Genomic DNA, 26364 nt, shown 5'->3' with positions numbered 1-26364 from the left:
TTGCAGATGATGGCTCTCTATGGTGCAAACAGCTCTAGATCAAGTTTAGAAATTGTCTTAGAGTGGGGATAAAATTCTCAGTTGAAAAGAAAATAAGAGAAGGCTTGTATTTGAAGTTAATAATAATTTAAATCAAGTTCCAGTAGTGGAATTTGCAGAATTATGGTTTAATAACAGACCAACATGGAAACTAGCCTAAATGTTGTTATGGGAAATGTAAAATATACCTATATATAAACATTATGAGGTGTGTGGTTAAAGGATACATTTGCTAAATATTAGGCATTAAACAAAATTATGCACTTATTGCTCTGACTCAAAATCAGCCTTAAAGAAATCATTAGTATATATGTTGCATCTCTCCTTTGTCTGACACACCCAGTATATCAACATGCCACTTTACAAAAAAAAAACAAAAAAAAACATGCCACTTTACAAGCTTCTTTTGTAGGCTGAACTAATCTAGACAAACAGTAATATCTAATACGCTGAGAACATCTAGTGGATTTAAACAGCACTGCAGTCTCGGCCCTGTATTTGGAAGAATGTTACCAATTTGCCTAGTCCTCACCCTGCTGCTAAACAATATTCCGACATACTTTCTAATTATATCTGGCCTATAATGAGAACAAAACGTGATACAGAATGAGAACCTGTCGGTTGTCCTGTGCGTGGCCTTTGTACTTTGTAACTTTGCAGATTGGTTGCATGTACAAATAGGGTAAGATAAAGGAAAGATCAAATAAAAAGGCACCCCTTTAAAAAAAAAAAAAAAAAAAAAAAAAAAAAAAAAAAAAAAAAAAAAAATATATATATATATATATATATATATATATATATATATATATATATATATATATATATATATATATATATATATATATATATATAAAGGGATATATATATATCCCTTCTTGTTTTCGTTTATTTTTGTTTCAATTTATAGTTTGACAAACAAACAAAATTTTGTCAAATGTAACTAGCGGTTAGCCGCTGAACTAACTTACACGGAACAGATATTATTGACTCTCTTCCTGTACACGTCGCTCTACGGCCATTGACGTATGCATTAGCCGGGCAGCCACAGGAACACTGCATTGAATTAAACCATGGAGACTCTCGTCAGCCTACCGTTTGCTGTACTGGAATGCCCGAATATCAAACTTAAAAAACCATCATGGTTACATATGCCCTCTGCAATGACAGTATATGCCGTCGTGATTGTTTCATATTTTCTCATCACCGGGGGTAAGTTAAGAGTCTTAAAGCCATCTCAGGCTAAATTAGCATTTAGCTAAGTTACTAACCCTTATCCTGTTTTCTGTGCACACATAGCAGCACAACCGTTTATTTACAAGTTATATTTTGCAGTAGAGACTTTGTGTATTACAGTTTATTTGAATATGCATGCTTCCGTGCTTTGTAAAATAATCTTACGAGTTAGTTTGATTTCTCTGACAATGCTGTTGGCATTCATAAATCTCAAATTATACTGTACACGTCTGCTCCTTACTAACGTTACATCACATGAACAAGAATACAACGGAAGTTTATTGTTATTTTGCTTATGTAGCTTTTAAGTGCGACTCTGTCTCAGACTAAATTACTGAACAAAAGTGTGATCATATTGCTGTCATACTATTCTGATCCCTTCAGGCATCATATACGATGTGATCGTTGAACCTCCGAGTGTCGGATCAATGACAGATGAACACGGACATCAGCGGCCAGTGGCCTTTTTGGCGTACAGGTGATGGTTTTCATTTGATACAGCCTGTCATCATACAATCAGTTTATAAAAAACGGTTGCACTTAAGATGTAGGTTACTGGAGCCGCGTCACTTTTGCCAGAGACCGCTGGGAAGATGGATGTGTTTTTAAACTGTCATTTATGTTGTAGCAATGTGAAATTATTTTTGAATTTGGTGCCTTCTAGACTGAGAAAAGACAGAAAATGTATTTTTGTCTCATGTGGATGAAAAACAACAACTCCCGGAATGCACTTGCTTCGCTGCCCTACGAGGCCACTCCCTACACCGCCCCCAGGGGGCACGGGTAACCCATGAGTCCCCCTTAACCTCAAAAGCAAAATTTGAAGGGGGTCTCAAATTTTGTCAAAAAAATAAATAATAATAATTATTGTCATTAATGGTCACTAAAATGTTTTAAGCTCACCATGTATACAGAATTCAAAACATTTATTAGGGATATTACAAATATTAGGGATGCACCGATTGTTTGGCAACCGAAGTGAAAAGACAGAATAAAATTTACCGAACAATGAGGTTTTTGATGACGTGATCAAATAAAGCAACCAGAGCGTGTGAGAGAGGCGTGCGCCTCGTCCGCTTAGCACTCTGCGTTGACGTAATTTTTGCTGCACGCACCCGATCACGCTCGTGCGGACGTGTCGAGTATAAACAAGGCTTTAGGATGGCTTTAAAGTGTCAGAGAAAGACGCTGAAATGGCCGTTTGCAGACACTGTCTAAGCACCCTCAAATGCAAGCAAGAGTTGATACTGTAATAATATATTGGCAAATGCTCCAGTTCATATTTGTGTCTGTAGAACGTCAAATGTATCCGTTTACAACGTGACATAGTTGTACACAATGGCCAATACGGTTTAAGTTAGTCAGACTCCACTCACTGCTCAAACCGCCAGAGTTTTTATTCAGTGCTGAGTTATACAGGCTTGCAAAACCTCTGTTGAACAAACAAACAAAATTTGATTATGATACCTTTATGCATAATAAGCCTAAGATAAGATGGCCAAATAAAAATATTTTTATTTTACTTTTTTTTTTGTTTTGTTATATTGTGCTTTGTTTGTATAATGTCTGCTGGAATGCTAAAAATGTTCAGTGTTAAATAAATATTTTTAAATTGTAGTTTTGTAAAAAAAATACAAATAAATCGGTATTGCGCAACAATAGGGAGATGGAGACCCCCCCGAATATTGACGGGTATTTCGCACACTGTACATGTGTCTTCCTCTTATTTCATTATCCCATAACCTCTGCCACCTCTTTTTCACTTCAGTCCCGATCACTTCAGTCCCTTAATTTCCGCTTTACTCATCTGAACTCTGATGTTGATCTCATGATCTTTCAACGACTCCCAGCAGGAGTCAGATTCAGCACGAGAGGGAAGTAACGCCGGTTTCACACCGCACGCGTTAGCAGGGCGTAAGCAGCGCAGGAGCGGAGCGTATGGAGTGCGGGAGCCGCGCACACCCTTTGTGCTTTCACACTGGCAGCGTTTGTCGTGCGCAGCTGAACTGCGGCTTGTATATTGCAAATGCAGACGAATATCGTCCATTGTCACCTTTCCCGGTGTTCTCCCCCGACCCCTGTCTGTCTCGTGCTTTGATTTATGAAGGGCAGCATGCTTCCTCCACGTCTAAAAAAAAAAATATATATATATATATATATATATATATAAATAATATATTATAATATTTATTTTATATATATGTAGTTTAAAGGTTATGTAAAGTTAAGATAAGCCTCTAGTTTTAATCATTTAAACGGACCTTTCAAGTTTGGGCATAAACTTCTGGCAATGTTGTGTTTTCGTGTATTTTATAAATTTTTTCACAGCGCTGGATGTGATATGGTGATTGTGAAACACACGGTGGAATGGTGGAATGTGTTATTTTGCATGTTAATCAGGTCAATTTTAATCAAAACAATATACTGTGGCTTTAAATCAGCGTGAGCAGCGCGGCAAAAATAGACTAGGCGCCGAAACGATCGCGGCACTGCTGCTTCTGCTCTGCTCCTGCTACGCGCTGCCACGCCGCCTCTGCGTGCGGTGTGAATGCTCTAATCTGTTAACATGGGCGCCGAAAAAAATACGCCCTGCCTACGCCCTGCTAACGCGTGCAGTGTGAAACCGGCGTAAGAACTGAGCAGAGCTGAGGTAAGCGCGGCTGTCATTCTCAGCACGTGTCCAGTCTGGCGCGTTTTCTGATCGCATAAGCTAAACTTTCATAGGAATTCATTGAAAAGTTGAAACACTCACTTTGCTCTGCTGTGCTCCGTTATGAATACCGAGGCCGAGCCGAGCGCATTTACATTCTGTGCGTGAGATCTCTCCCCTGTGGGCGGGTTGAAAACATGCGAAACAGCTCCTTCTACTGTCTGTAGTTTTTAGCCTCAGGCCAAAAAATCCTCCGATGACGCAAATATCGTCATTTTGCGTCATCGGAGGATTTTTTTCCAGAAATAAAATGCATAATTCTTGCTTGCTTGCATTTTGGGTTCATTAGCCTATTATTCGTAATGAAAAACACAGCAAGAAAACAGTACAATGACACACGCCCTTAAATATGCGCTTTTACATTTCGCTTTGAAACCAGATCTTTCGCGATCATCTTCTGTCAGCTGTTTGCCCGTTCGGCTCGTGCTGTATTGAGCAGACACTTGGGTTGGGTACCGAAATCCGGTTCCAATATGGCACCGGTACTTATATAACCGGTATGTACCGGACCGAATCAGAACGCAGATTTCGGTTCCCCATTTCGGTGCCAAAATTTAAACATGCTTTCGCGCTTTGGCTGGCACCGAGCCAGAGACAGACGCTCAGCACTGGTCACATCACAACTCATGACAACTATTCAATGTTTTCAACCACATCAAGTTTATTTCAGGTTTCAGACATTTAAATGCTCATAAGTACTAGCAAAAAACACACACTGATGTCTATGGAAGCGGCAATGACAATCCTTTCAGACGGTTATAATTTGACTAACGTTACATGTTTTATTCACATCAGATACATGCACATTATATAGTAACTATATCGTTTACTCTATTCTTCTTCCAGTTCACTGGTCACTTACTTTCATGTATTTCGTGAGACGAGAATGAACTCAAGTGTTGTAAATCCGACAGATCCGATTCTGAGACGCAAACTAACATGGCGCCGCCCATTGCGCTTTATAGATCAACTAACACACATTCACTCACACATTTGAGCACCAGATAGTTCGTGACACAGTTAAGAAGTTTGTGAATATTTTGAATAAAAAGAAAAAACGAAATAAACCTGATACAGCTGAGCTGTCAGCACTATTGCGGCTGCTGTGTGTCATGTGAGAAACATGACGCGTCGTCATGGAAACATTAAGACCGTTCAAAAATATTTAGACAGAGAATATGATCATATTTCAAGATAAAGCTGAAGCTCGAAGCTGGTTAGTAGCATACCAAGAATACAGACTAGGCCTACTGCTGTTATTACTGTAACTGTTATTTAGAGTTATACGCTTGTTGTAGTTGGGTTAGGTGGCTTAGGTTTTACTGTGAATTTGTAAATAAGTCAATTATAATTTGTAAATAAGTAAATTGTGTTTTGTATTTATTTATATTCATACATTTAAGTATACATTAAACTTTTAATAAATGGTTCAATTTAAATAAAAAAAAATAAAATAAAAAGCCATTTAATGTCATCCACCTCGTTTTGTGGCCTTTAACCTCTTAACAAGCGCCCCATTTTTTAGGAATTCTTTGAAAACGATATACCCAAATGAAAATGTCTGCAGCTCTTAAACCCTATGGTCTATATTCATAAACCTGGTCTTATTTTAAACTAGACACTTGAAATACTGCTACCCAAGAGTCATAATAACTCAAAGTAATATGGGAACAGAGTAATATACATGTAAATATACATGTAAGTGACTCACGTTTTTTGTTTTCACTTAGGGAAAAAAATATTATAATTTAATGTTAAGAGCCTGAAAATAACTTAAATATAAAACTGAATGTCTAATCATGTCATGATTCAAATATGAGGATGATTCTCTCAGTAATGTAGCTTCTGTGAGCTTTTATGTCAAGAAAAGTCTAGGCGTCATTTCAAAAAGGCCATTTATTTCAGAACATTTGCTATTGTAAAGAGTAGCTTTTCATTCAAATAAATCTGCTATAAACTGCAATATACTACTAATTATAATGGATAAACAGTTACTGAAAAACTAAAGCAACTATTTACAGAGATTACAAAGTGTAAAAAACCCATTTAGCTGATGGGAAGCGTCAGTGAGAGACTGCGCGCTCCACTGCAGTTGCGCCATGGAGAACGCGCAGCCAGCGCACAAACAGTATTCACCAAAGCCTACTTACGCAAACTGCGCAAGATAATGCCTTTTGATTGGTTACTAAGTCCATCAATCAAACCTTTGTTGGAAAGGCATTGGCTGGGCACCGAGTGCCTTTATCCAACGAAAACCATGGGCGCAATGATTGACAGCTCACCAAGCCTGTAAGGCACTTCCTCTATATGATGCATCCCAGAAGAGTCTCTGATTGAAGGAGAGAGACGAGGGTTGAACCATTGCACGTGGGAGAAGCTATTCTAGCAGGGGGAGTTTGCCAGACACGGAATAGAATCGATATTTCATTGAAAATGGACATGATTGATCACGCTAACTCAAAACTCTCTTGCAAACAACGGAGGATTTTTAGTTTTTTCCCTATTTTTTTGTTGTTTTGGATTAAAAAGTGGGATGCATTTTGAAGAATGGACTCTTACACAGAGATGTATGCGGGTGTTTATTGGATTCGTCCGATCTGATCTGAACGACAGGAGATGAAAGATGAGTAACGCTGATATTATGCTAATGTTTACATGGACGGTCCTTTAGCATTTCATTTAACCCTTTCCTCTCTGGTGTATTTATTGCAAAAACAAGTTCAGAACATGAATCTTGAGTGTTTTAGCTTTCAAATGATGCATAGTTTGTGATAGTTGATTGAATATTTTGTATAAAACAAAAGTAAATAAAAGTACACACCCCCCCACTTCCGTCAACCCCCCCGCCCACGAACTGGTGCGGGTTAAGAAGTTAAAAAAAAAAAGTATCGGTTCAGGCACCGTTTAGGCACCGGAACCGTTTTAAAAGTATCGGTTTGGCACCGTAATCGAAAAAAACCCAAACGATACCCAACCCTAGCAGACACATTCAGTTTTTAATAGTTGTGTCTGTTCTCTAACTGAACCAAATGATTTTATTACTATAAAAATGAAATAGACGGTAGCCCGGGCCGGTGATGTTAACAGTGTTTTGCCTAATCTGTATTAAAGAGAAAAGAGTCACTTCACCCCAAACTTGTGTGGTAGTTTTTTTCAGTTCTATGGATAACGTTAGTTGAGGTGCACGGTGGATCAAACCACTGTTTCTAAACTTAAAATGAATTTTTTTTTTTCCCGTTTGCGTTTGTATTGTTTTACTACTTACACATTTATTTTAAGTATATATCCTTATATTATTTACAATACTCATCATGGTTTACAGGGGGGAGAGCCCTCAGATTGGGGGGGTCCTGTCCCCCCGCGATTTATGCCCCTGCGTCGAACGTAATGATGCCGCCTTTGAAAGTGAAAATGAAACTCGTGAACAGAAAATGTGGCAGTATGCTAAAGAAGGCGATTCAAGTCGAGCCACATGTTCAATTTGCAATGCCGATTTGTCTCGTGATGACAAGGACCCTAAACAACAGCCGCTGTTAAAAAAAATTGTGTATGAAACATCCGAGAGAATACGAGCTGTGCATGAAGGAATCTACAGACAGCAGCCAAAATGTATTTTATTTTACCGTGCAAACAGCCACATATAGACCAGATAAAATATAAATAAAAAGAATAAAATACATAGACCTACACTAAATATTTTTCACTTAAATAATTATCAAATTAAGATGACAAAACGAAAATGCACTGAATCCGTAAGCTTTGAAGAACCGGAAGTTTTTTTTTTTTTTTTTGGTCAAATAAAAATAGAAGGCCTAGGCTACCTCTTTCCACACCTTGTATGTTTTTTGTTTGTTTTTTAAGCAACATGTCTAAGTAATGTGGGTTAGTCTGGAGCGCAGCCTGTTGACAGTTAAACCCGCGGCAGAAAACAACCTCAATCCTTCTGTCTCTGCAGCATGCGAGCCTCGGCTGACAGTGCGCATGCGCGCACGCGCCTCCTGCGCTCTCAGTTGTGTTGTTCTTTGAAACGACAGAGGACGACTCGGGGTAATTTTTCTATAAACCATCAGGAAACAGCGGTGAGAAGAACATACGCGACAATGTTTACTTTAGTTTACTTTACTTAATCTTGACCAAAACCTCTCTATTAAAAGCCTTAAACAAGGCTTCAGATGGCACTGGTGTCCCGGGAATACAGAGATAACGCCTCGCTAGAGTGGCCAGCCTCGGGAAGCGCCATTCATTTGCGTTCCACCAGTCAGGAGCTTGTACTACTGCTGTATTTTCCTGTCGAAATGGTCCCACACAGTAAGCTTTTCCATTGCTTCCTTTTGCGAGATATTTCTGGTTTGTGGTTGCACATGTCGACGCGCTCTGTGAGTGTACAAATACCGCTATACAGCATATTTTTCTAAACCATGCATCAAAAAACAAACAAAAAAGCGTTAAAAACATTTAAACGCTTTAACTGATAGTATTAATCGGTCAAAGTTCTTACTTTCGATTAACGGTTAAATGGACCATAAAAAATGGTCTTCTTTTTCTATGGGTGTACGTGCATTAGTTTAACCAAATTTGTGTTTTCATTTTACCAAAATAATTTAAAAGCTTTCAACAGAAGTGAATGAGGAATTCATACTCAAAAGTAGCCTGGTCCTACCAGACTCTCGTACATTTAATTTGTACAGAGAGTCTGCCCACTCTCCATTGACAAGCGTTAACTTCCTTGAAGGCGGGTACTCTGTTGAAGTTTAAAACTATTGGATCTGCCCATAGCCACTCGCTAACGTTTGGTCGTGACGTATGTCATCTCAAACTAGCGCACGACATTAACGTCATCGTTCTCAGCCACTCCCTCTGTTCGTTGATTGGACCGGTTAAAATTTGATTGGAGAAAACCAGAGAATATACCGCAATCTCAGACGGAGTACTGAAGGAAAATGAAATTTGAGCGGAAGTACTGAGGAGGGCGGAGCTAGGCTAACTCAAAAGTAATTCAGTTCTTTTATTTACAAAAAACCCCCCACAAAATTTTAAAAGATTAACCAACACAATTAACAAAAAATTTAAATAAACAATTATATTAAAATACATACAGTAAAAACATTAGAGTGGTGCAAGTATCACATATTTTTGTAAGCCAACCCTGAAGTTAGCATCACCCTGCTTCCCTCAGCAAAAACCCTATATGAATTTTCCATTTGCTTTTATATTATTGTGACTAACAAAAGCTTAACATGTTTTGTTCATCTTGATAATGTGCACAAATGAACGTAACTTTTATGAATTTTGAAGTATAAATTAGTGCTGTCAAATTTATGGGATCAGTTTCCCGCCAAATTTAATGCAGTCACGCATAAAAAAATAATAAGCCTGAATCAAAATTTTAAAAGCACATGTGAAAATATAACGCACAAAACTGAAAAATCAATGCAAAATTAACCAGAATCACAAACAACGCAGTCACGGAAATAAAAATAATAAGCGCAAATTAAATATTTAAACAAGTTTAAAATTATATTGCTCAAAACTGAATCATGAATTCAAAATTATCCAAATTGCTCACAAAATCATGTTTTCTGCTCTAAATTTAAGTTTTTTGCATGTCAGTGCTCTTTTCTCCTTTGCTCTTGTTTCCACATTCTGTGCTTGCGGTTTCAAATGTTGCAGTTCAAGTTTCATGTAAATTAGGGGCGGGTCTTAGCATCACCATTGGTCCACTAGTTCTAGATTGACAGCTCATCCTCAAGCCAATCAATTGAAGAGAGAAGTTTACTCCAATGCGACTCATGCAGCAGTTCAGCCAGCCGCTGTTGAGCTACGAGTATAACGTGTTCTATATCTGCAAGGAAATACATTATTGTATTGTTATAAATATAATCTTAGGACTCTCTTCTTTTGTATGATAGAGGTTTTAGGGGGGTTTCCTCACAATTAAAGCAGTAAAATGAACATGATCACGACTGGGTGCTTACTGCTTGGCTGTGAGCGAAACGCGTTCACTATAGGCCCAGAGATGCACGGATGGGATTTTATTTTATCCGCAACCGCATCACAAAATCTGTCGGCCCCAACGTTTTTTGACCAATGTTCAAAGCCACACCCGCCCGCCATCCGCTGATTGTAGCTAAAGCCTTGTTGGGCGATGCAAGGCGATGCTGACGCCAGCAATCGTAATGCAAGGGACTGGCCTACATTAAACCTTTAACTAAAATAGTTATTGAGCTGTTTACACTGTCATATACAATAAAAGAACCTGCACAGCGACAGGAAATGAAAATTAACGCAAAAAACCTGCCTACCATAACATGACATTTCTCTGTAGGTAGCCTACTGTAGCCTACTTTACTTGTTTTAGTTTCATATGTTTAAATATTATAATGTTATTTTTTTCATTTCATTTAGACTACGTTGATTATGAAATATTATTATAAGAAAACATGGGGGACAGAAATGATTTCGTTTTGTATAAATTGTATCTTCATTTTAATCAACGTTTTGTCAACCAATTTCGAGGATTTAATAAATAATAAGCAAATATAGCAGACAATGGCATGGAGGCGCCAGCGCAGCACAAACGGCTTAAATGAACAACTAGGAAAAAAAACTTTAACTGGGGGCAGCCCTAGCTATTTATTTCATATATATATATAATATTCGAACCAGCATGACACAAGGCGTGAGCTTTAGAAATGAACGGAATCTTCAGAAAGGCGCTCTCACTCTGGAAGAAATATTACTGCTCTAGGCATTCTGTATATGCACACCGCAACGGTCACAATATGACCTCATGTATGTTTTAAAAACATAATTCAACATATAAATATTAAGCCTTTTTTTAATGGCCACTTAAAGTGCAGGGGAGCAGAACCTAATGCGGGGTTAGTTGTAACGCGCATGTTTTAACCCTTTCCACACATGCCAGAACGACGAAACTTAGTGTATTTACTAGTTGCCATATCAACATTATTTAGAGAAAAAATAGCGCCAAAATTAAAAAATCTCTGGAAGATATTACTGAACATGTTTTTAACCATAGCAAAAGTACATTTCTTACTTAAGTTTAGTTTTCATCTCTGTTTTTTGTGTTTATTTAAAATAAGACAAATCCGATATTATTTTAATCTTATATCTGTTATTTAACAGTTGAGATCATTCTTTAATGCTGATCTAACAGCAGAAGACACGAGCCGCGGTTTACATCCCAGTTGTGCAGGTGGGGTGTGTGTTAACACTGCGATACAATGAGCCCCTATTAGAAATATGTCATTAGCTATATTATGAATTCTTTTGAGAAACCATGAGAAAAGGGTGAATAATATCTGAGAGTTAATGTTCAGAAATTATTCATTATTATTATGTTTTGAATTATGCTGTATAGCTGTATTTAGCGATGTGTTTGTAGTCAAACTCAAAAATTCTTATATTTTTAATGATTAAAAAATTACATTATTTTATTTTAAAAAGTTAATAATTGTATTTTGTTGACAAAATATTTTAGTTTGTCTTGTATATTTGTTTGATTAAATCAGGTAACATTTGAAGCTGTTATTTGATCATGTTACAATGTACCCCACCTATGGGGCATGTTGTCACATTTCACTTCCATTCTTTCGGGGTAAATCAAGAAAAAAGTAAACACTGTATTAATGAAACAAAACCACATAATTGTACTAGACATGTGTGCAATTAATGTGGGAAACAATAAATACTCTGAACCCCAAGTGGATTTACACAAACTGAGAAAGTCAAAAAGCGTTAGGTTGTGCCCCGCTCTCCCCAACAAATAAATTACTAAATGCTAAAAATAAATACATGTAAATTAATTCAAATTTGCAGCACCTCCACTTCCTGTGCTGCTAGCCTATATTGGCTATGAATAGCCTATATTGTACCCCAGAATATCAGCAGGGAACCGATCGGCGCACAGGGACAAAATTAAATAAACACCATAAATAAAACGCACATCGGCAAACCTGACGTTACTTGAATAGGCTACTGTACAATTTTATCATTGTAATAATAAACCGAATTTGGCACATAATTTCAACATGCTGCTATTTATCCTACTACCAATTAATGCCTATTCCAAAAAGAATAAAATAACAAGTCATTCACATTATAGGCTAATTAACTCTACGCACTGTCATGTCAGGGTGACGACTATAGGACGAGCCTGAAGAAATTAAACCGTTATTTTGACTGCATGGGAAGAGAGCGCGTCTTGGCTACTTGGCTATGCATGTTCACATTTTTAATTGTCCATAACAACTCCAAAACTTGCCTGCTTGCCTTGGACGTCTAATTAATGGGCAAAGTTTTCCGACTATTTTTTCGTTTTCTGCTGTGGATGTTATTGAATTTGTATAAGTTTAGCTCTTGCGTTCTCTCTTTTAATTGCCTATTCCCTGGGTGACTACAATGACTGTTTTAAGATATAACTAATATCGAAACAAAACCCATGCAGTATGTACGAGTTGTTTAGGCCTCCATACTGACAGCTGGGCTCCCTTGCAGGTTTGCTTAGTGGCCTACCAGGCGCTGCAACAATATTTAACAATGTAGGCCTATATGTTTTTTTTATTATTCATTTGAATGGTTGAACCAACCGCCCGAATTTAAAATATTAAAATATTATTTTTCGTCACGTCATCCGCCCGATCCGCGGAGTCCGCGGCTGTAACCACCCAACGCGCATCTCTAAGGCCCACTGTTTGTGCAAGGAAATATATTTGTATACAATCATGAATATATTATTAAATATATCAATTTACACAATCAACATTTTAGAGGGGTTAATCATGACCCCAAATAGTTGGTTAGTGCCACTCTCATTCCAAAGAAATATTTTTCACAGCCAGTGGTGGAATGTAACCACATATGAATAAGAAACATTATCGCATCTATAAAACACGTCAAAACTCGATGAAACACAACGAGAACACATATGTTCAAATATTATAATGTTTTTTTATTTATTTAATCTACCTTGATTATGAAAGTGAACAGGATAAGATGCGCAATGTGTCAGAAGACATGGGGGACAGAACTGATTTCTGAGATATTTTTTGACAAAACAAGTTTTGTTTTGTTGAAAGCCTTTCTTTTCAGTGAATTTCGTTTTAAATAAATTGTATCTTAATTTTAACCAATGTTTTATCAACCATTTGCCTGGATTTAATAAACAATAAGCAAATATAGCAGAGTAAGCCGACAATGACAGGCGCCAGCGCTGTGTGAACGGCTTAAATGAACGAATAGGCTACTAGAATTTATTTATTTTTTTTAGTTGGGGGCAGTCCTAGCTACTTATTTCAGATAGCCTATATTCGAACCAGCGCATGTCACAAAGGGCTTTCTGGGTTGAGGGTGCTGTGAGCGGAATGAGCTTCAGAAATTAAATAAATCTTCAGAAAGTCGCTCTGGAGGAAAATGACCGCTCTTTCTACGCAAACTGGGCCACAGATGGTGAGCACAATTACATTAACCCAAAACTAAATTAATTAAACTTTTTTAAATTATTAGAATAAACATTAATATAATAAATTGTCATGCAAGAAAGCTACTTTTCAAATCAGGTACTCTTTTACTTAAGTAGGGTTGTCATTGTGGTACTTCTACTTTTACTAAAGTCAATATGTCTCTGGTTATTTGTAGCCTATTACTTCCACCACTGGTGATAGCGAACACATTATACTCGTAGCTCAACAGGCTGCAGTAAGTGTAAGTCAAGCGTCAGTAAGTGATAATGTTAATTTTACTGCTTTAATTTTTCCTAGTTGTTCATTTAAGCCGTTTGTGCTGCGCTGGCGCCTCCATGCCATTGTCTGCTATATTTGCTTATTATTTATTAAATCCTCGAAATTGGTTGACAAAACGTTGATTAAAATGAAGATACAATTTATACAAAACGAAATCATTTCTGTCCCCCATGTTTTCTTATAATAATATTTCATAATCAACGTAGTCTAAATGAAATGAAAAAAATAACATTATAATATTTAAACATATGAAACTAAAACAAGTAAAGTAGGCTACAGTAGGCTACCTACAGAGAAATGTCATGTTATGGTAGGCAGGTTTTTTGCGTTAATTTTCATTTCCTGTCGCTGTGCAGGTTCTTTTATTGTATATGACAGTGTAAACAGCTCAATAACTATTTTAGTTAAAGGTTTAATGTAGGCCAGTCCCTTGCATTACGATTGCTGGCGTCAGCATCGCCTTGCATCGCCCAACAAGGCTTTAGCTACAATCAGCGGATGGCGGGCGGGTGCGGCTTTGAACATTGGTCAAAAAACGTTGGGGCCAACAGATTTTGTGATGCGTTTGCGGATAAAATAAAATCCCATCCGTGCATCTCTGGGCCTATAGTGAACGCGTTTCGCTCACAGCCAAGCAGTAAGCACCCAGTCGTGATCATGTTCATTTTACTGCTTTAATTGTGAGGAAACCCCCCTAAAACCTCTATCATACAAAAGAAGAGAGTCCTAAGATTATATTTATAACAATACAATAATGTATTTCCTTGCAGATATAGAACACGTTATACTCGTAGCTCAACAGCGGCTGGCTGAACTGCTGCATGAGTCGCATTGGAGTAAACTTCTCTCTTCAATTGATTGGCTTGAGGATGAGCTGTCAATCTAGAACTAGTGGACCAATGGTGATGCTAAGACCCGCCCCTAATTTACATGAAACTTGAACTGCAACATTTGAAACCGCAAGCACAGAACAAGAGCAAAGGAGAAAAGAGCACTGACATGCAAAAAAATAAAATAAGAGCAGAAAACATGATTTTGTGAGCGATTTGGATAATTTTGAATTCATGATTCAGTTTTGAGCAATATAATTTTAAACTTGTTTAAATATTTGATTTGCGCTTATTAGGGCCCAAGCCCTGAAAGGGCGCAGAGCCCTATTGTTCTTCCTCAGATTATTCTTTGTTTTTTTTTTTTTTTTTTTTGTTTTTTTTTTTCGACTTCTCGGGTACTTTTGGGGCACTTAACATGCTCGAAAACTCTTGAAACTTCGCACAGGCATCGGAATGCGCGGCCATCAGAGCCGGGCTGAAGCTGGTACCCGGGCGTGGCAGGGGGGCTCGACAGCGCCCCCTTAAGTGGGGTCTGAAAACTTGGTCCATATATCAAACACACTTGCACGTACATGTATGAAACTCGGTACACATATAGACCTCATCGGGCCAAACAACTTTCGTGCTCATAGTTATGCGTCAGCCCAACAGGAAGTGAGCTATAATCGGTTGTTCGGAAAACCCATGCTCTGGAATTTAATATACTCCTCCGAGGCCATTGTTTCGATCATCGCCAAACTCGGTCAGCATGAGGAGAACATATCCAGGATGCTAAATTGCGAGCGGATTTTTGATATCTCAAACGGTTTGGCCGTGGCGAAGCAACGAATTTATGGCGAGAAAAGGGAAACAGGAAGTGTGTAATAACTTGTGCAAACATTGACTGATTTGGATGAAACTTCAGCTGTGTGTTCGTTGTAAGAGGCCGATCACATGGATATGACTTTTGTGAGTCAAAGTTATAGCGCCACCAACTGGCAGCAGGAAGTGTGTCACTTTCAAAAATGCTTTGAATCACCATCTTATTTTCACACGATTGACTTCAAACTTCATCAGTATAATGTGAAAACATGACAGATAGAGACATATGAATGAATTCCTGATATTTCAAATAATGCTGCCATGGCAACATGTCAAAGTTTAATAATGTTTTTGACTGTTTGTGTGCCCTCCCCTCTATCACCAAAAGGGGGCAGTGTTGTATTATTTTTGAAACTCCCTTTCTCTCTCTCTCTCTCTCTCTCTGTGCTTGCTTATGTGATTTATGAGGACACAAATGTGTATGATGACATGGCTATTGGTATTACAACGTAGTGGTTAATGTGGACATGAACTATGACACTATATCACTACAGAACTCATTTTCTAAATCACATTTGAGTTACAATTCTTATCATCTGACAGCCGTGATTTCATGTACTCATTCAGACAGAACTCTTTTTTTAAAACAGAGGAGTGTGAGTGTGTTTTCTATACATGTGCTTTACAGAAGGTCATGTGCTGTGTTTGCAAAGATCACTTTTGACACATTTGTCTTTAAATTCATTATTTACTGACATAGTTCAAATTTATTTTTTAAAAAAATTCACATTATTTTCTACAAGTGTCTGTTTATAAGTGTCTTTTTTTCACAGAAAGTTTTTGTTTGAACGTGAATATTTGTATAATTCAGGGTCTGAGTTTTTACGTTCTCCTCGTAGGTGATTTATTCAATCTCCACCAAACTCGGTCAACGTGAAACGGAAGCTTAACGCATTAAAAATATTTAACGCAAATAACACAGCGTCCGTTTTTATATCCATTTTTGCTTAGCGTTACATGATCACGCTCCTATTCATGTAAATGCTTCCAAGCGCGACAAGACACAAGAGAGCGCGCTGTATGCCAGTGTCCTGTCTGTGTGTGTGTTAGTGTCCTGTCTGTGTGTGTGTGTGTGTGTGTCCTGTCTGTGTGTGTGTGTGTGTGTGTCCTGTCTGTGTGTGTGTGTATGTGTATGTGTGTGTGTCAGTGTCCTATCTGTGTGGATGCGTCTCATGTCAGCTATTCAAGGGACACTGACACACACACACACACACACACACACACACACACACACACACACACACACACACTCGATGCATAGATAGACTCGCGTCAGTTTCCTGCTCACATCGAGTTCTCTTTTGCCTAGGGTTGCCAACTCTCACGCATTTGGCGTGACACTCACGCTTTCAGGCTCTGTCTCACGCTCTCACGCTGCCCAACTTAATCTCACGCCAAATTGCCAAACCTGCTTTTGATATTAAACAATGTCTAAGCTTTTACATTTTTTAAAGTTTTAATGCGAAATTCAAACAATAAATAGCGTTTTGGCGCTAATATGGCATAACAGTTAAAGCCAGAGTGTTGAAAAACCATACGGAGTTGCGACATGCTCTATCATCTCCCGGCGGCGCGCGCAGTCGTGCTTCACAGAAATCTCAATACTTCTAGCGCTGTGTCAATACATTTGAATGGCTTGATACACAACAGCTCCACTTTACAGGGGTTTGCAGCAAGTTTTGGTAAACAGTACAGCATAGTGTGCATTGATTATTACATCAACCATACAGGATCGTTTTATAATGGAGAGTAATGCAACAATGTTAACATTAATGTTAATGTTTTTTATTGTACTTAGCCTTCAGGTATTCCATACTAATTGGTCATACTCATACTAATTGATGGTCAAATGTGACCATACACCTTAACTATTTTTCAATTAAATAAATGTTCTATATTTTAGTTCAATAATATTTATTGAATATTTTGAGGAGATCTTTTGGTACTAAATACTAGTTGTGCAATATTTATTGTCAATAATGACCACTTAAAATATTTTTCTTCTAATATTTGTATTATTTATATTACAATTAGTATAGTAATAAGGTTAAATTAGAGAATTATTTTTCAAAGAGGCAAATTAGAGTCATTTTGTGGAGTCAGCCTGTCATTAATGTTCATCAAAGAACAACGGGAACAGAGAAAATTGTAGCTTTAATGATGATTCATCTATATTTCATTTATTATTTATACAGTTAAGGAAGGTTTGATAACTATTACATTTCTGTATAACAGGGAAGGCCATGGGTAAATATAACATTTATTATTTTCATTTATTATTTATTTATTCCATTTATTATCATTTATTATTACTATACTCTCCTTGAAGTTTACTTCCCGCTACTTTTTCCCTCTTCCTCCCAACCGCGGCTGCAACTGTCTTCTTCTTCTTCGATAGTAGCCTAAGCCAGTGTTTCCCAACCTTTTATCAGTAATTTTATCATACGTTACGCTAGGGGTGTAACGGTACAGATTGCTCACGGTTCGGTTTGTATCACGGTTTAAGGTTCACCGTTTCGGTACGGTTCAGTATTTGCTATGTTCAGGGAAAAAAGGACTACTGTCAAATAAAACAAAAGAAAATAATAAGAACAAATCATTTAAATACAAGCAGCAGCACAAATAAATACTATTGAGCAAAGATACTAATAAAATAAACTATGCTTTTCAGGTTTTTCAGGTACGTCTAACATTAGTTTTCAGGTAGGCCTACAGAAATTGATCAAATGTAAAATAACATTGCATATATGACTGTATAAATTAAAGATTAATCCTATTAAACTTACAAAAGTTATTCAATCAAGAGCAGTGAGTGATGCCCTTGTCTTTTGTTTGACATTAAACAGACAGCAGTAAAGGCTACTGCCCCTTTAAGACCTCGGATATGCGTCGTCTTTATCGACTGTATAAAGCTTACTTAAGCCATATACAGACTATGTCTGCTAGAATACTCATCAATATGTTGACATACTTTTTGCGTGAGTTTGTCCATTCAAGAGCAAGACTTGAAAGAGAACTCAATATTTGCGCGCTGAGAGACGTGTGCGCGCTCTCGGATGAGTGCACGGAAAATTTTCTCACAGTGCGCGCGACTTCTCATTCGCGTCTTCTGGCACTAAACCAGATAGTTGCGTGTTCTGAGTTAACACAATCAGAACGTAAAAATACGGGATATTTTACGGGAAAATACTAAAACGGGAAGACAGCGGGAAAAGAGCTAAAATACGTGAGAAACCCGGAAAAAACGGGAGGGTTGACAGCTATGGTGTGTGTGTGTGTGTGTGTGCGATATGTAGGCTTAGGGGTAGTGTAGGGGGATAGAATGTACAGTTTGTACAGTATACAAACCATTAAGTCTATGGAATGCCATCTGCCTGTCTTTCCCCTTCCCCCTCTCTATCTGTGTGTGTGTGTGTGTGTGTGTGTGTGGGGGGGGGTCTCTCTCTCACCCTGTGAGTTTGTGTGTGTGCCTTTCTCTCAGTCCTTCCCCTCCCCCTCACTCTCACTCTATCATTGTGTGTGTGTGTGTGTGTGTGTGTGTGTGTGTGTGTGTGTGACTTTCTCTCTTGATCATAATTTAACCCTTTCATATAGGCTATCACAAATAACTATCACTTGAAATAAAAACATCATGTGATGTGTTTGCCAAGATCACGTATGATGCACATGTCTTTAAATTAATTATTTACTGATATAATATAAATGTATTAAAACATAAATTTCACATGATTTTATAAAAGTGGCTATTTATAATAAACTTCCATAAAATGTAGACACGCATCTTACTCTTACCTGACACTGATATTAAAATCATCTTTGCAGTTTCTGTGATTTGGCTCCATTTATACATTTTTTATTAAAAAATTTTTATTGGACCACCCATATTGAAATTAAAGCATGTTTTATGGTGCATAAGATTGGTGCACAAATGGTAGCTAAGGTAGCTCAAAAACACATGAAGAGAAGTGTTAGAATAAAACAACATCAGCATTCGAATGGTATTCTGAACTCATTCCAATTTGACCTTTGACATAATCTGACATGAAATTCATATAAATTTAATTGATCTCATAGATGTGGCTGTTGTGGTTTGTGCGTGGTCATAGCAGCACCAACTGCTGCAGTTAATGTGGTGAATTCAGATGACTTTGACATAGTCCTTTTATGTTTTCCCATTTTAAATGCCTATTGCCTGCCGTGCACAGTTAAACTGATGCCACCGGGGTGGCGGTGCCACCGGCTTGGGCCCGTCATCGCTGCTCGCAGCTTTAATTATTTTTATTTCCGTGACTGCGTTGTTTGTGATTCTGGTTAATTTTGCATTGATTTTTCAGTTTTGTGCGTTATATTTTCACATGTGCTTTTAAAATTTTGATTCATGCTTATAATTTTTTTTATGCGTGACTGCAATAAATTTGGCGGGAAACTGATCCCATACAAATTGATTAATTGCAATTAATCACATTCAAAATAAAAGTTCATGTTTGCATAATATGCAGCCATGTGCAATAATATTGCAATGCATTGTGATATCGAATCGAACTGATACGTTGACATGATAATTGTAATCAAATTGAATCCTGAGACCAGTGACGATTCACACCCCTACTAGAGAGTAGATTAGTTTACTTGTTCAGCTGATGTCGTTTCATGTCCCAGAAGTAAAAGCTTTAACAAACCACAAGAGGATATTACTGATGTATTTTATTTTTAAAAAAATTGAAAATAGCTTGAGCTTGTGTTCACCACAGACCTTATTTCAAGAATTTAACAAAAGATTTGAGCTGCATGATTAATCGTCATAAGATCGCAATCTCGATTCAAACTCCCATGCGATCTTATTCCTAAATGACAATGATTCACCTTTGTCTATTAAAACTTTGACAAAATCATACTGGAATATTCAAAACCGTTTGCGCTGCCGCTGATCCAGAGAGGGCAGTTGTTACAATGATTCAAATTATCACAGAGATACTGGGAAAAAGTTTATAGTGTACTATAAACACTGATTTTTATGTTAGCAATCAAAATAGAGTAAATCACCTTGTGAAAGTAGCTTGAAGCTTCAAATAACGATTGTATAATTTACATCATTACACCACCAGGTGTAATAGTGACAGTTAAAAAAAATTGATTTGTGATTGAATCATTCATTCAAGAGACTCGTTCAAAAACGCTGATTCATCTAGTAGTTACACAAGTGAAATCTTTGTGTGAGTCATTTAATCATTTATTTGAACCATTTTTTTTTAAATCAATTTAAATTTAAAAAAAAATTACATATTTTTAAATAGCACTAATTCTGACTGCTGCTGTCAATCGATAAAAAAAACTAGATTAAACCTCTGGGGTTCTTCGTTTTCCAGTCACACTCAGGACCTTCGAGTCAAAAATGACCCGACCCCTGAAATCAATTATTATTATTTTTTCAGTAAAATCAATTGAATGTATTTTTGTTCAATAATATATATTTTTGTATATATATTCTTGTATATATTTTCTGATCATAATGAATATTTATGCAATAATTATGATCCATTTTTTCCCATTGAATATAATAGAACATTTATATACTGTATATACAGTATACACACATATACATATATACATTTTTCTTTTTTTAAATGTTTGAATGATTCAAAGATTTCACTTAATTTCATTACTGGATTCATCAGCATTTCAAATGTTTTAGTCACTTCACAAAAATGTAAAATTGTAGACTAGTGTATTGTTTTTTCGAATTGGTACAATGAGTAGATTTGTTTCCTAAAACATCTATTGTTTTATAGCTAATTTTGCTCTGCACTGGATTCATACATGCGGAAATTATTTGTTTAATGTCAGAGAATGGGGCGTGACACTGCATGGCTCGCTACCTAGTGTGAATGCTGTTATCTGTTAGTGTATGGGCACCACTGCTCACACAGTAGGTTACTATGGTACCATACTGTTAATTGGCCTGTGATTTTCAGTAAGTACATAATACTGTAATGAAGATTTTGTTTTTGGAAAATTTGATTTTTGACATGTGCAGAACAGAATAACAGTGCTTCTGTGATCCCTGTAGCTAGTCTGTCTCTGAATGGTTGTGTTCTTTCTTAAAGGGTGAATGGGCAGTACATCATGGAGGGGTTGGCATCCAGTTTTCTCTTCACCATGGGGGGCCTTGGCTTCATAATTCTGGATCGCTCTAATGCACCCAACATTCCCAAGCTCAACCGTTTCCTCCTGCTCTTCATCGGCTTTGTCAGTGTGCTACTGAGCTTTTTCATGGCCAGAGTCTTCATGAGAATGAAACTGCCGTAAGTCACTACACTTTATAGCTTTTTAAACATTGTGCATCTGTTTATATTGTATTACACTGGACACACTTACTCATTATTTAATATTATAAGGGGACTAGCACCCAAAGTGCGTTGGCACCTGCTGTTATTGTTAGTGTTCTTTTTGGGGCCAAGCACCGTTTGTATCCTTTAATTTTCTTCTTTTTCCACATTTGAGTCTATGACAATCCATAGAACCAAATGTTAAAAATTGTGAAATTTGGCACACAGATAGAGGACAGTCCCAACATTAACCACAGTAAATTTGCAGTCTCTATATCAAAGCCTTTAGCTCCACCAACTGTCCAAATTTTCACTCACGTTGTGATGTGCTAATAACTTTTGAACTGATAGGTCTAAAAAAATAATAATAATAATTTATCTGATTCATTGACTCAAGATAATTCATAATTCAAGATATGTCCACCAATTTTTCCATCATTTTTAATTTTCTGAAGAAAAAAAACTTTCAAACTCCTCCTAGACCATTGCTCAGATCATCTTCAACCCTTATATACTCTGCAAGTGTCTGTGGTGCTTTACAGCTGCGTCACCTTTCAGAAGTGTCCCAGAAGTGGCTCGTCGTGGCGCTTCGCTAAAGATTGGCGCCTCGCCTTGTATGTTTTTTGTTGCCGCAGTAAATACAAAAATAAAATTCAAACATCCTGTCAATTTCAAAATAAACACAGTATTTATTACAGTTTATCAGTTCACTATAATTAATACAACAATATGCTGTAGCATTCATTAACAAAGTGTTGTAAATACTATAATACAGGGTATCCGCGGGGCATTAAAAAGCATTAAAAGTCATTAAATGGATTTTGCGAAAATTAAGGCCTTAAATGGCATTAAAAAGCATTAAATTGTATTTTTACAGGCATTATTTTTTTTTAGATAGCCAGTTTATATTGAATATAGCCTTCATAAGAAAGCGCAATGTGATGAATATACTTATTAACCTGATCTAGCTTCCGAAACCCCCGCTACTGCCGCACGAGCGCGAGATCTTGCTTTCCTGCCACTGCGCAGGCGCACCTCTCTCTGCGTCTGCTGAGTGGCTGAGAGGAGCAGCGCATTCAGTTGAGGCTGTGCGCTCTGCCAGAGAACAAAAAAACTAGAGCTGCGTCCGAAATCGAATAGTTCTCTACTATATAGTGTGCGAAAAACAGTACGCCAACAGAGTAGTACGTCCGAATTCATAGTAAGATTCTTACGAGATTCGGCGAGATTCTGAAGTGCGCATGCGATGGACACTTTACTCTCCTCCCATGAGGCCATGGAAGACGATTTATGAATGGAGGTGAAGGGACGCAACTGACGCTGGTAGGTCACATGATCATGACAACATGGCGGATGTAGTACGTCCGGATTACATTCATACTACATTAATTCATACTATATAGAACATATTTTTTTAACGGTCGCGAAGTTCGTTCAAATTCAAATGTAGTACCTACTCACCCAGTACGTGATTTCTGACGCAGCCTAGTGGTGTGGGTTGTGCCAGAATCAAGTTCTCTTTCGCTCTTTAACAAACAATAACACACAGAATTATGCCTAAATGTACGTTTTATGAAGTATCCTCATAAGAACAATGAGTTTTAAATGAGTTAAATAACGTCTAAAATTAACTTTGAACAAATATTTAATATATACTGTCTTTATTTTTTCTACATTGGTGATTTACTGTGGAATTATTACATCATACAATATATTAAAAACATGTTTTAGACAGAAAAATGTGTGAATAATCTAGAAAAAAATTTCAATTGACAGAAAGTTTACATTAAAATATATTATGCATACCCACTATCTATCAACCTTTTGTATTTATTGCTTTGCATATTGTATGTTCAGGGATGACTGATAAGCAGACATGCTATTTATGACTGGATGTAACTTTTGATAACTTTGCAGTAAAAGTGGCTATTGATTTGGCCCTATCAGTGTGGCTCTCCTAAAAAAATAGCTGTTTAGGCTTGTGCACCATCTCGAGGGGAAATGGACACATGAGTGACGCACACACATAAGGAAACTCAGTTAAACATACTGCGGTAAAAATTCAAAATGTGGAGTTTTTTTAACTTGATACAGTTATCAGATACAAAATCACACGACCTAGAATGCTGTTTTCCTAAGCAGGCTAGCATCACGATTAAAAACGTGACACTGATTTCATACAACAGTCAAGTTAACAAATAGTTAATATTAAGTCAATTACATTTTAGAAGGAACATTGTTTGAAATTATTTTCACTGCTAAAATAGAACAAAAACAGTCAAAGATCACAGCAGAACCATATAGCAACCCTGAATCCCAATGTGCATACTATCCGCCCTATATAGTATTGAATATTACTAATGTCTTTAGGATGGATAGAATGCACATTGAGACGCAGGCTCAGTCTTGATTTCGTTACTGAATGATTCAGCGTTTTGACCAATCGGTTGAGTCAAAGATTCAATGACTCATTTATAAACACCTGCCTCATTCTTGAATGAATCAGCCATTGGAATGAATCGTTTGAATGAATGACTCACTTAAGACAGTTACTTGACGCCATCTACAGGTGGTTTACTTTTAATTTCTTAACATTTCTTACAATCCCATAAAATTATTTAATGCAGTTGTAATTTTTTTATTGTAAATTTGTAAATGATTTAGTTTGATTGGTAACAGACCCAAATCTATCACACATGTAGATTCAAGTATGTTAAAGCTCCAATATTCTAAAAGGATATTGCTTCAGAAATTTTACACTACAAAAAATCTCTTTTTTTCGGACAAGCAACTGTTTTACTCGTACAAGTGAATGACAAGGCTTAATGTCGAGCCCTGTATGTAGTCTTAATGGGCCGCGTTTCAGTCACCATTTTATATTGTCTGACAACAAAAACTGAAAAATATATAGATGAAACAATTTTATTGGGGATTTGGCTGTATTAAAATATATAATGGGAGCATAAAGGGTAGCAGCAGAGAAGCAAACAAATATAAAGGGCTGACACTTGGCAGAATGTGAATGCAAATATTCGAATTGCCGTATGACGTCATCTATCGACATTTAGCGACATATATATGGCATTAAAAATAAAACAAATCGGCATTAAAAAGCATTAAATTAGATTTGATGAAACCTGCAGAAACCCTGTAATATATACTGTATACATTTATATACAATTTACTAGTTTACTACAGTAAATACTATAGTATAGTATATTTTCATGTGGAATAGCAAAAAACACAACAATAAAAAGAATTACACGGGATAAAACAAACATTTTACTTACCAATGTTAGAACACAAAAAAAGAGCAAAACAACATAGGATAGGCAAATCACGTGGTCTAGCGATTCCTGTCGCTTCGCTCCTGAAATGCTCCTGGTGTGAGTTTGGCACTGTGGAAGACGGAACAACCTTGTCGCAGACGTAACGTGTCGTGGATGCGTGCAGTGTAAATAAGGGGTCAGACCATGCCGACAAAAAGTTAAGGAATTCAAGTCAATTGATTCTCAAAAAACAAATTTGACGAAGAGCAAGTTCTGGAACTTACTGTTCTTAGAACCGTTTGGCCCGACAGTGGAAAATTTGGTGACACAAGTCATAAGTAATTAAATCATTAATAGTGATTCTATTAATGATTTGTACCTGTTTTGGCTAAAATAATCTAAAAATGTCTTTCATTACTTATTGAAGCAGTTGTTGTGCTTGGCCCTGTTATAATTGTTGCTTGCAGCTTATGACGTTATGTTGTAATTATTCTCTTTGAATGGAAGTGAGATAGCAGCAATGTTTCAGCATTTTCTTTAAAGCTGTATACATGCATCATATTGTGGTTTTTGATTATTCTCTGTTCTTGCCTTTGATGAACTTTGTGTTTCTGATGATCTGAATGTGTTTGTCTTGCAGTGGTTACCTTATGGGTTAAAGCTGCGAAAGAACATACAGAAAACCATTTCAGTGCCAAGGACTCAATCAAACACCAATCAACTATTGCCACTGGCAGAAAACTCCTCCCTTATCGTTTTTTGTTTGTTGGTTTTGTTTTTTTTTACACATGCAACTTGTCTAGTAGGACTCAAAATGTGCTAAATGTCCTTATCAACATTGCTGATAAAACATCTCATGACATGTGTATAAAGTTCAGAGGGTGGTCATATACTAATGCCCTTACAAATGACTGTTGTGGTTAAACAAAATCCATTTTGTATATCTCCTTATACTGTTATTTTGTAGACAGCCTGCTCTTTGAAAAACTTAAATGTGGCTGTTTGATGTGCAGTTTTTTTTTCTATAATAAACAAATGCACTTCCGACAACTTTTCAAAGTTTGAATTATTTGATGATTAAAAGCATTCATTCTACGTTCAGCATTCAAACTCAAGTGTATCCGATAGAGACAGAGCGTATTTAGGCCACGCCCACACCGGGGGGGGAAACAATCCAATGCTCTCCATTGACTTTGCATTGCGGGAGGCTGCCTCATTGTCATTTCGGACTTATAACAAAAAACAGAACAATGTATAAAAGCTGATATGTGACAAGGTGTACAGCAAACAAGCTAAAAAACACAGAAATAAGTTTTTATAAGCTGTCGACCCAAA

At 37.0% G+C, this 26364-nt stretch overlaps 1 protein-coding gene across 2 annotated transcripts; it reads left to right on the top strand.

Moving 5' to 3' along the window:
• Positions 1-1045: 1045 nt before the first annotated feature.
• Positions 1046-26079, top strand: ostc (oligosaccharyltransferase complex subunit). 2 transcript variants are annotated; one of them, XM_079810965.1, is made up of 4 exons: positions 1046-1248; positions 1657-1750; positions 21539-21736; positions 25670-26079. In XM_079810965.1, exons 1-4 carry the CDS (start codon positions 1110-1112, stop codon positions 25686-25688), a joined length of 450 nt encoding a protein of 149 aa, XP_079667091.1. In that variant the 5' UTR covers positions 1046-1109; the 3' UTR covers positions 25689-26079. The 2 variants fall into 2 exon arrangements, 1 of the variants encoding a protein (XP_079667091.1); XR_013816093.1 differs by having other exon boundaries at positions 1051-1248; positions 21539-22517; positions 24904-26079.
• The last annotated feature ends 285 nt before the right edge of the window (positions 26080-26364 follow it).

The sequence above is a fragment of the Gobio gobio genome (genome assembly GCF_949357685.1).
Source record: "Gobio gobio genome assembly, chromosome: 2".
Taxonomy (NCBI): Eukaryota; Metazoa; Chordata; class Actinopteri; order Cypriniformes; family Gobionidae; genus Gobio; species Gobio gobio.
The sequence above is the reverse complement of the archived record's forward strand: the minus strand, read 5'-3'. Positions and strand labels throughout refer to the sequence as shown.

Bases quoted from the DNA above. Each gene is read 5' to 3' on its own strand.
- ostc (XM_079810965.1), top strand. From the start codon at position 1,110: ATGGAGACTCTCGTCAGCCTACCGTTTGCTGTACTGGAATGCCCGAAT. The intron at 1,249-1,656 runs GTAAGTTAAGAG...TGATCCCTTCAG, and splicing joins ATATTTTCTCATCACCGGGG to GCATCATATACGATGTGATC. The intron at 1,751-21,538 runs GTGATGGTTTTC...TCTTTCTTAAAG, and splicing joins GTGGCCTTTTTGGCGTACAG to GGTGAATGGGCAGTACATCA.